At 44.1% G+C, this 10,704-nt stretch overlaps 2 protein-coding genes and 1 long non-coding RNA gene across 8 annotated transcripts in view; 1 reads left to right on the forward strand and 2 right to left on the reverse strand.

Annotated features, from left to right (window-relative positions):
* Positions 1 to 4,724, forward strand: part of EIF2AK4 (eukaryotic translation initiation factor 2 alpha kinase 4) — a 40,730-nt gene extending 36,006 nt beyond the window's left edge. For 2 of the 6 annotated variants that reach the window (XM_075030418.1, XM_075030419.1), the window contains 4 exons: positions 1,030 to 1,098; positions 1,717 to 1,761; positions 2,893 to 3,017; positions 4,217 to 4,724. In XM_075030418.1, coding sequence (XP_074886519.1) covers positions 1,030 to 1,098; positions 1,717 to 1,761; positions 2,893 to 3,017; positions 4,217 to 4,271 — 294 coding nt within the window. In that variant the 3' untranslated portion in view covers positions 4,272 to 4,724. Of the gene's footprint in view, positions 1 to 1,029; positions 1,099 to 1,716; positions 1,762 to 2,892; positions 3,018 to 4,216 lie in introns of those variants that run through there. The other 4 variants (XR_012650755.1, XR_012650754.1, XR_012650765.1 and 1 more) reach the window with 4 other exon arrangements.
* Positions 438 to 1,710, reverse strand: LOC142032161 (uncharacterized). Its single transcript, XR_012650767.1, has 2 exons — positions 980 to 1,710; positions 438 to 694 (listed from the first exon to the last, which is right to left on the reverse strand). It is a non-coding gene; the product is annotated as an uncharacterized LOC142032161 (long non-coding RNA).
* An 841-nt stretch (positions 4,725 to 5,565) lies between the features above and the next one.
* Positions 5,566 to 9,476, reverse strand: SRP14 (signal recognition particle 14). The gene is made up of 5 exons (XM_075030420.1): positions 9,383 to 9,476; positions 8,753 to 8,825; positions 7,999 to 8,111; positions 6,816 to 6,848; positions 5,566 to 6,461 (listed from the first exon to the last, which is right to left on the reverse strand). The coding sequence occupies exons 1-5, from the start codon at positions 9,404 to 9,406 to the stop codon at positions 6,372 to 6,374; spliced, it is 333 nt and encodes a 110-aa protein (XP_074886521.1). The 5' UTR covers positions 9,407 to 9,476; the 3' UTR covers positions 5,566 to 6,371.
* Positions 9,477 to 10,704: the final 1,228 nt, after the last annotated feature.

Below are 10,704 nucleotides of genomic sequence, written 5' to 3' on the forward strand. Positions count from 1 at the left end.
TGTGTTTCTGGAATTTTCCTTTTTTGTATAAATGCTGAAGTGTGTTAAAGGTGCAAGTTCAGCATACTTTTAATTTGTAATATGTTTGTAACAGATACTCTGTGTATTTCATTATGTTGTCTCAAACTAAGGGCCTAAGAAATAATCGCAGATTTAAAAAATACAAAACCAAAAACCCCAACAAAAAAAAAAAACAAACCCACAACCCTGCCTAAAATGTGATATTACAATAATGTAGAAAAGATTAAATTATGCTAGCAACAAATGTCAGAGTTTGCCCATTTAGGATTATTGGCTTCAAGATATTTAGAGTACATGGTAAAACAGAACTGTAATCTTACCCCTTTTCAGTCCAAATTTGGGTGTGCAACAAAAAAATTCTGCCTATAAATAGTTCTCAGAACCCAAATAAAGAACTGGATGTTATTCTCTGAGCGTTGAGCTAAACAGACTTGCTGTTTTCAGGTTTTTAATATATAAAAGCATCTTTGCAAGATACAAAAGACAACATAGTGCAAGGCTGCAACTACACTTGTAAAGTGCTACCTTTGCAGGATTACTAGCTTGCTCTGCAAAAAAGTGTTACAAGGCATGACCTGTACTTTGGTTTGGCTTTCAAATCACTCATCCTTCTTCAGCTAAAGATGATTCACTGTATCCAGTCACAGATTCTCATGTTCCTCTGAAAAGTTACCTAACACCCAGAAACAGAAAGGTAGTTTTTACTACATATGTGAGAATTAACATTGTAACATGCAGTTCTATCTGCTTTAGTACAGTACCAGTATTAGCAAGTCTTTATCATTCCTACAAGAGTGGCTTAGACCCCGTCTCCTCATCGAGAATTATTGTGGACTTGTTACTGAAAATTCTGTTAAATGTGAATTTTAGTTTTAATATGATGTAGTTCTACATCTTGTGTTAGAAGCAGCCTCTTCTGTTCTCATCATCTATGAAGTAGAAAATACATGCTCCTAACCTGTGTCACAGAAGCAGTGTATTTTACATTTGCCCATCTTTTGCTGCCAGGTGCAAACAAGACTTCAGACATTCATTTCTAGCCTGCAACAGAAAACAAGTGAGATTGAGATTTTAGCAGTAAGTATTTGGCAGAAGCCTGAATTAATTTCAAATCTCTTAATTGAATTGGATGATGCAGTTGCTATCTGGAACAAACTACTGCCAATAGCCTTACTTTAGAGATACCAAATGAACCAAACTTCTGATTAAATAAGACCTATGGCATGGTTCCTTAATACTTGAAAAGTATCTCAAACTGTGTGTATTGGAGAGTTGCATAGAACAAAACCTAACAAGCATTTAGTTATAAATTCTTAAGCTGTACTTATGCTAACTACTGTAGATCTGGTAACTTGTTCTGCTAGATTTGCTTTTACATTTAAACCAACATAGCTTTTGTTTGTATATAGCTTTTAGACTTTGCTGACCATGTCACAAAGGACTTTAAAATGGTATATGCTTTTCAGGAAACATACTGCCTATTTGCCTACGCCTGTTTGGAACTTTCCATAACAGAATCTGTCATGAACAGTTTGTTTAAAATGCTTAAAACCTTGGCAAATTCCCAATTCTGTCAGCACGAGTGCTTCTTTGGAAATCAAGAAGTCTGACTCCTTTCAATATAGCTAATCTCTAGTTGGCAAACTGATAACAGAAGAACTGTTAAGTATTGGTTTCTTGATGATATTTTTACAGGTAGATCTGCCAAAAGCAACTGTGATACACTTCTTATCATTAGAGGTAAGCAATCAAGTATTGTTGTTAAAACTCTAATTGAATAATAGATGATAAATTCTGTTCCTAATGAAGTGGAATGTAAAATTTACAGTGTAGTTTTTCTCCTTCAAGGAGTTTGAATTAGGTTCTAAAACTTGAAAGGATTTTTTTTACCCAAGGAGCTTGACTGAGGTTAGAAAAATCTTTTTGTCAAACACCTGTTGCACAAGACACCATTAGGAAGTCCTAATCCAAAGCTCTGGGTTTTTTTCCCCCAAGAATAGTTAACTGAAATTAAGTCTTACTGTTCATTTTGAGAAACCAATAAGCATTAACAGCAGTTTCAACAAAGATGTTCCTTGAAGCTGTTAATGAAGGAGGATCCAAAATACAGATGCAATTGTTCCAAGTACAGTAGCTGAAACATCTCTTAGTGAAGCCAAGATAAAAAGGGGATGTATAAGTATTACGTTGACACCTCTTAACAACTTAGAAACTGCTTGGGGGGGGGGGGGGAAAGACAAAGCTCTTTTCTTTCCTCCTATGACAGCAGTAGTTTTAAAGGCAGAAGTTCTTACTAGAGAGAGAAATGCCCCCCCATCCCCCAAAAAAACCAAACTCAAGAATGGCATCCTGCCTGGAAGTGGATTTAGTACTTTCATACCATTCATCTACTGCTCTGAAGCAGGGCTTGTCTGGTAATCAGACCACAGTAAAACATTTGAATATATTTTCGAAATACTTAAGTTCATCCAGTTTGTCCAAATCATGGAGATAGTTTATCACCTTTTACTTAAAAAAAAAAAAAAAAAAGCACATGATCAGCCTGCATCATTCACTTTTGACCACCCTTAGACCACAGTTCTTATATTCTATCCAGCATTGTGAAACTGAGCACCCCTTTCATTGCTTATGCCTTTTTATTGCTAAAGTATGTATTAAGAAACTGTTCACTAAGTTCTTAATACGTTTTCTTAAAAAAAAAAAATTTAAAAAATCAAGTTGCACGTTTATATGAATTTTGTTTGAAACCTGTTTAATTAAGGAGCATTGACATTATATGATGTTCAGAAGAGTGAATCCAATCAGAAGTATTTCCTTCATGAGAGAATGTAAGACTGTATCATAGTTCCTTGTCAATTTTCTTTTTCTTAGTTTTATGGAGATAGACAAGCTTTTGATGCTACTGTGAAACAACTGATGTCACGATGGCCAAAACAGAGATGTTCATATTTACAAGCAATTTGTGATGAAATTTACAGTATCAAAATGGAAAAGAGGTAAATTTGTTAAGCTCTTACAGGTACATAAAACATCTCAATTATTTCTGCATTCAAACTTTACTAAATAAGCTGCTCTTAATTTGTTCTTCCCTTTCCCTCTCCCTGAGGAAAAAATATTCAGGAAATGTGTATAGTACCTGGAGTACTATGGGAAGAGTTTATTGGTTATCTAATCGTCACTTGTGGCAAAATGTAAATTCTTGGTCATGCACCTTCTTCATTTTTATAAGCCTTTTCAAAAATGTATTCCCACTGTTATCTCATATGCTACTTTGTTCATAAAACAGAATAGCAAAAAACTATATACATTCAGGTATACCGCTATTCTACTACATAGTAACCCTCTGTTCTCATGGGAGAGACTCAGCTTGCCTTTTAAAACTCACAACCACATTTAATTCCTCCTGCTTTGAAGGAATACAATGGGAATCTGGCAGAGCTGATAGACTGTCCAGCTTTAAGCAAACATGATGCATGCTTTCCCAACATGTACAGTAAAGCCCGTTTGTGTTTTCTAAGAATAAAAACATTTATTTTCAACTCGTAGCCTCCTTGTTGGATTCTGGCAAGGCTTAAACAGATAGCCTGGACATATCTAGTTCTAAGCCTCAAATTTTCAGCTGTTGCACGTATTGGTACAGTTAGGTGAGACCTGGGTTATTTTATGTCCTGTTGTGGGTTTCTGTTATAATGTATTTTCTTAAACCTATGTTCAGCTTGAAGGTACTACTTAACCTTTAAATGAGACTAAAAATTTACTTTCCTTTTTCTTGGAGATGCACCAAAATTGCTTCAGGTTTGCTAATGTTAACTGAGGCAACTAAACATCAAGTAAAACTTTTTTTTTCTTCCTGTGGCTTGCAAGGCTGTGAGCAACAGAACACAATTACTACATACAAGTAATATTCCATACAACATTGGGTGGGAAGGTAATGCAGTCCTGATGAAGCCTTCCTTTCCCATTTGATGCCTGCTTAGCCATAAGCCTTCAGATCATTGAATGAAAACTGAACAGGCTAGATAAATGGAAAGAGAATTAAGGGGAAAACTGCAGTTGCAGCCAAAGGAACTACAACTTACTGCTTTTCTACTGAATCTTTGCCGTTAGCATATTGCTAAGATTTGCCATGGGTAATGTAGGTTTTGAACCTGCAGTTTCAAAGCTTAAAAGTTCTCTCTTTTCCTTCCCTCTGCAGGGTTCCAGCGCTTATCCTGTACAGTTACAGAGATGAATATAAGGTTTTGTTTTAATGCTTAAAGCATCTTTTATGGGATGCTTTTACTAACAGACAACAGCATTTCGTCAAAAGGAATTTCAAAAAGCTGTAATAATGCAAGACAGGCAACTAAGGCCTTTTTATGGGTCCAGATTGAATTTCATCTGTAATATAAAACTGTAAATTTATGTCAAAAAGTGGAAATAAATGTTTTATAGGCAATTAAGGAGCAAGTCTGACTACAGCCACAGATACGTATTATCATGTAATTCTTGTCCCTTACGTCATGAAAGATACCAGCTGTGCAGGTGTAAAAATATTTTTTTTTTAAATGCAGTTTCAGAATGCCTTTTATGTCAACATGCAACAGTAGTACTGAAATGAGAAACTCAGTTCAAGGATTAGCGAGGATGAATTATCTTCAACTCTTTTAAACTACTTTTGAAGGGTTTTTTATGTAATAAAAGGTTGCTTCTTGAAATACATATTACAAGCTTTTTGTGGGTTGTTTGTTTGTTTTTTAACCTACTGTTTTAATTTCTATATAAAAGATGGTAGACTTGAAGTTGTGAGAGTTGTTGCAAGCCTGGCTGCCTACACTTGTCATGCCTGTACTTTTGCATTCAAACCAAGCAGCAGCTTCCTGGGAGATGAAATAAGACCCAATGGAGAATAAACTTGTTTCAGACCTAAAGGACCTAAACCTAAGACTTTTAAGAGAAACAGTAACTGCATGTGCTAAAGACATACATAACCAAAGTTTTGAACTAGCTTTCTTCAAACTTAATCTAACAACCCATGTGAAGTTAAAAGTCATAGTAATGATGGGAATCTTGTCATTATCTTCTTGAAGCTAAACTGTAACACAACTCCAGCAGGAAAGGTGAAGCTGAGTTACAGCAGCCATAGTTAACTATGCATTATATTTTATATCAAACTACTTGTAATACTGGAGTGAATATGCAAAAAAGTTAGGGATTTCTGGAACTATACTGGTGTTTACCCTCCCTCCCCAGCTGGTACCTTCTGTTTAAACAGCTTACCCCTGTTTCTTTAACTCAAATGACTGCCTTGAGCACTGCAGGCTCATTGCATTAAGAAAGACCTACTTACTTTTTTCTGCCCTTTTTTTGTAGTAAAGAGGAGGGCAAAGTTAAAATAGGTAGAGAGGTAACTTGAAAGACAAACCCAAGAACTTCTGAGAACTGTGAAAGTTGTTAACAGCACCACAGAAAGGATCAAGGGAATCAGTCCTAAAGGCACAGATAACCATACCATTCCTAGCAATTCATCAAGACAAGTCCAAGTCAGCAGTCATTACAACCAAATCCATTTCTCATTGTGTTTAATAGGAACAATTAAGTATTCATCTTTTACATCTGCTAATATGAAGGAGCTACTTTAAGATGTGAAACATGGGGAAATTCAGATCCCTGAATATACTGAAGGATGAAGCTTTAAAAAAAAAGTTTAGGTGACATGAGCATTTTTAAGCCATGTCTGAAGTGAACATGATGCAAAGTCCTACCCTCCCCCCCACCCTGAGCCAGGGTCAGCACAGCTGGATCAGCATGGATCAAAGGCACAGCTGCCTGGCTCTGCTAAGAGCTCAAGCACTATGTTGGCTGCCTTCGGGGTATCTGCACTGCATCATGTAGACATGTCCCTCAAAATAAGACAGAAACAGTAAAGCTGTGTTTCTGATAATATGTTGGCACCCACTTTCCCTAGTACTACTGAGGGTTTTCTATAAAACTGGGCATCTGTCACTGAGACTCCTGCTCCAGTCTTACTTTGCTCCTGGTACAGTACATTGTCTTCACCCTGTGTTACCCACCCCCCACAACAGATTTTTACACTGCCCACTTGTATAATAACAAAACAAGCAGTAGTATAAGTACAAAACTAGTTGGCAGCTGAGTGTAAAGCTATTTCAGTATAACCCTGTAAATACTCCTGCCATACAACAATGCTTAGAAAGCACCTTCTGCTCTCAGATTAAACAAAAGTACTGATTGCATCCCAGTATCCTGCTGGAAGGAAAGCCAAAGACAAGTGGTAACTCAAAAAGAAATGGACTTTGCTTTGAGCAAGGCTCAAGTCTGTTATATAGTGATGGTAGGACACTGTTCCATCACTGTGTTGCTTTACTCTTCTTGTTTTTGCTTTTCTTGTCTTTTTTCTTCAAGCCATCCATGTTAGCTCTCAGCAAATTTGAATATGCCTGGAACAACAATTGGAACCATTAAAAGAACAAATACTTCAGTGACAATATACTAGAGGTAACATTTTACATATTGCTAATGGAAAGGTATCTGCATTTTCTCAGTTAAAGAATCATGCTCTTACACCCTACGCTGGGAAACTATTGTTCCTAAACCAATGCAGAAAGTTAGATGAACTACAACAGCTTGGGGTTTTTTTTCTTTTTTAAACAAATGCAGACAGATGGGTAGTCTAAAGTTAATCTGTGTGGCAGTTCAGCAATGAACCAACCCATTCACAGCTGTCCAGTCCTTCCTACTGACCAATCCCCAATACCTACAGAAAATGAAGATAAAAGGCATACAAAACTTACCATCTGGAATTTATTTACTTCCTTTGAGCTCACCTACAAAAGTAACACTGGAGGTTAACCAAGAAAACACTGGCTTCTGTTACAAACCAAGTATCAGTACATGTTTAACCCAGCAGTGACCATCTACTCTTTTTAGCAGCAGTTGGATCAACTCATCACATTCAGTGGTAGGTAGGCTGTACTGACACGTCGTAGGACTTCACTGATTCGGAAAACTGAAAGCACTCCTTATTCAATTAACAAAATCCTCTGGAGGCCATTCATCCCAAATCTGTGTGTTTTCAAATGGGAAGAATGTGAAGAAACATTCTAAGGAAGGTTTTGTTTACTTGTAGGGCCATACAAATATGTTGCAGCCTGGATTCTCTCAACTATTTCTCAAAGTAACATTTTTCCTTGCATTACATCACAGAGGAGAGCTAAAGTCAGCTAAAGCCTTTCCCAATCTCTCATTCAAAGTAAACGCACATCAGGTTTTCAGCTTCTAGTTAACATTGCCTGAAATACAAATAGCTCTGTAAATGAGGAAAAAAACAGGTATGCTAAGATTAAGGCTCAGAAAAGTGTACCCATGCTCACACATCCTTGCCAGGAAACAAGGGTCCCTTTCCTACCGTTTCACAGTCTGGGAACATTCAGTTATTTCCTGAGTTGTAAGAACCTTCAGTAAGTCCATTGAGGCCTATGGGAAACTACCTCTTTGTCACCTGAGGCTTGACTGTAGGTGTGCAACACCTTTCTTCTTGGAGCCACACCATTTGTCCTCACACTTGCAGGTTCCATACCTGCCCTGTGTCCTTCTGCCCATGTCTCTAGAAGGAGTTTCCCCCTTCCCTCTACACAATTTCACTTGACTCAAAACACAACAGCCAAGGTTGCTGAAAACAGGCAGAGTCCCTTTCTGCTGTCCTGCAATACCATTCTGAAGCAAAATCCAGCACACAGAGCAGAAGTATAAACTACCGTCCCATCTGTAAAGCTGAGTGTGAGCATTAAGACTTCAGGTAAGTGTAACACATCAGCATCCCAACTTCAGCTGTGTGTTTAGCTACCATATGGTTTCTCTGGAACTAAGAGGGTAGCTCTCATGAAATTCATGTAAAGACAAACCATTTAAAATATGGGGCATTAACTAAAAGACAAGTAGGGCCACTAATCTCTCTAACCGAATGCTGTCGCTTACCACTGTGCTAATTTTCTTCTTTCCATCAGTTGCTCTTAGAAGACACTTATTGTCTGCTGGTTCAAAACTTTCTACGTGGCCTTTGCGTGGGACTGGTTTTGTTCGGCCATCATCTGTATTGAAAGACAGAGAATGTTTGTTCATATTTCACTAAAATCACCGGATTCCTCCTGACAAGAGGTGTTAAAAGGTGCTCACGAGGAGATCTCCAAGGAGAACACCTTGGAATTTAAGGCCATCTGAACTGACATTGCTACCAAATTGTTCACAAACCCCTTCCTCTGTAACCCCAGAAGGATCTGTTCCATAAACTACATCTGCCGAGGAAAAAAAAAAAAAAAAAAAGTAAATCCTCGCCCTGACACACTGTATGAACTGCCTGCTTCAGCAGCAGTATGTTTTAAATGTATGTCAAACTGCAGCCCAGGACACTCAACTTCTCAAGTAGTGCCAGCTAGCCAGAAACCAGCGAAACGTAAGCATACAGAAGCAACGCTAGAATTCTCCTTCTATAGACACTTAAGGATTTCCAATTATTCTTCAATAACTATAAAGTCCCAATATTTCCTGCAGTTTGAAATAGTCTTTCTTACTTCAAGGTTATTAGCACTGCAGCTGACTGATTTGTCCCTACGACTTACTCTTGTTTTCCGACACTCTGAATTACAACTCTGTCTTTTAAAATACATGCTAACAACACTAAGTTCGATTTAGGTGAACGCCTCTTTCCTCTAGTAAAGGACTTAAAACTTACATTTCTTCAGCGTTATGAAAACGCTCCCCGACGTTCTGCACTTCTGAAAGAGTCTGGTGAGCTCTGTCAGGAACTGCAAGAGAAAGAGACCCCGTCCTTGGCTGGAGGCCACCGCGGCGGCGTCCATCTCCTCTCCCCGTGCCGCCCGGCGACCGGCTGCCCGGGGAGCGGCCCCGCCTCGCTCCGGCGGCGCCGCTACCACAGGCCGGGCCCCCCCGGTTCCGCGGCAGTAAGGGCCAAGGAAAGGAGAACCCCCGCTCTCCCCCACGCCGAGGCTGTGGGACCCGAGCTCCCGGCCAGGGGCGGCCCAGCCCGACGTTCCGCCTGCGGCACAGGAGGTCTGACCCCCGCCAGACCGACGGCGGCCCCGCCGTTCCTGCCCTCCCGCCCTCCCCAGTCACCGGGCACACCGGCGCTCGCTTCCGCGCCGCCGGGCCAGAGGCGAGGCGAGGGGAGGGGGCGGCCCTGCGCGGGCCTGGCGCGCACCCGGGGCTTTGCGGAGCCTCCCTCCCACGGCGGCCGGCCCGGGGCACACCCCAGGCGGCCGGTGACCAGCCGGCTCCCCGGGGGGGCGGCCACGTCCCCGGCTCCCGCCCGGGGTCCGGCGGGGCAGACCCGACCCCCCCCCACCTGCTCGCTCTCCAGCAGCACCATCCTGCACCGCCGGCCGGAAACACCGCGCGCGCACGCGCGCGCGCACGAGGCGGGCCCGCCCGCCCGCGCGGCAACGCCCCCTTCCCCCACCCCTCCCAGCCGCCAGGAGAAGGGAGCGGGCGGAGAGCGCCTCGCGCCGAGGGGGCGGGGCGCGGCGGCCAGGCCCCGCCCCGCGGCGGGGAGCGCCACGTCAGCCCCGCGCTGCAGCCGCCGCCCGCCCCGGCCCGGCGCCGAAGGCGGGGTGAGGGGGCGTGGCCCGCGGGCCCGGCCGGTGCCCGGCGCCGTCCCTCGGTCCCGCCGTGCTGCCCCGGGGCAGGAGCGGACGGTGCCTGACCCGAGAGGCGGATCGGGCCGGCGGGGAAGGGCTGCCCCGCGGGGCTCCGCTCCGGCCGGCGGTGCGGCCACCGCCGTTATACACCCCCCCACACACACCCGCCCCGCGGCTGCCCGTTAACGGCAGGGGTTTTCCCGAGGCCAACAAGTGGCGCGCACGCAGCCCGGAGGAGCGGCGCCGAGATTCCAGCCCCTCCTCAAGCGCCGCGCTGCCGCGCCGGCAGCCGCCCGGCCGCCTCCCCCAGGCGGCCGTTCTCCCGGCGGCCGGGCGGAACCCGGCGGCGGGCACCCGGGGTGCGGGACCGGCCTGCGGGCAGGCCTCGGGGCGCCGGCGGGCCGCCGAGCGGCGGGGAGGCTTGCCCGAGCGGCGGGGAGGCTTGCCCGGGCGCCGCCGCACGGCTCGCAGGGGTGGGAGGTCACGGGGCAGCTCCGACCGACCGACCGGCTCCCTGTCGATCAGGGCCGGTGTGGCTCGGCGTCCCCCCGCGGCGGGAGCGGCTGGCGGGCCGCCACGTTAGCTTCACGGTGAAACGGCGGAACTGGAGCGGGCCGTCCGCTCTGGATCCGCCGGATTCTGGAAAAGGGGAGAGTTTTCTGTCCGGCCCCGGGCCATTTGGTCTGGGGACGCACAGAAGTAGCATTTGGTCTAGCGCCTTTTCATGTTTGTCACTAGGAAAATGGATTTCTTTCTCCTCCGTGGACGTAACACAAGGGGAAGGTAACGCCTCACACCCAGACACCAGGGGAAAACCGCTCTCAGGCCGATGGGTGCTTGAGCCCCTGAGGAATTCCTGCTGTTCGCTTAGGAGCTCAGGACCGCATTCTAGAGAGACCTGAAATACCTTCTTGCGTTATCGTGCTCATCGTGGGGGTGTTGTTTCATATATAGAACAACACTTGCTACTCGGAGAGTCTGGGCACTCCAGAAGTCCTTTTCAGAGTTTACAATCATTTGCTGTCCCTTT

The sequence above is a fragment of the Buteo buteo genome, chromosome 6 (assembly GCF_964188355.1).
Source record: "Buteo buteo chromosome 6, bButBut1.hap1.1, whole genome shotgun sequence".
In the NCBI taxonomy this organism is placed as follows: Eukaryota; Metazoa; Chordata; class Aves; order Accipitriformes; family Accipitridae; genus Buteo; species Buteo buteo.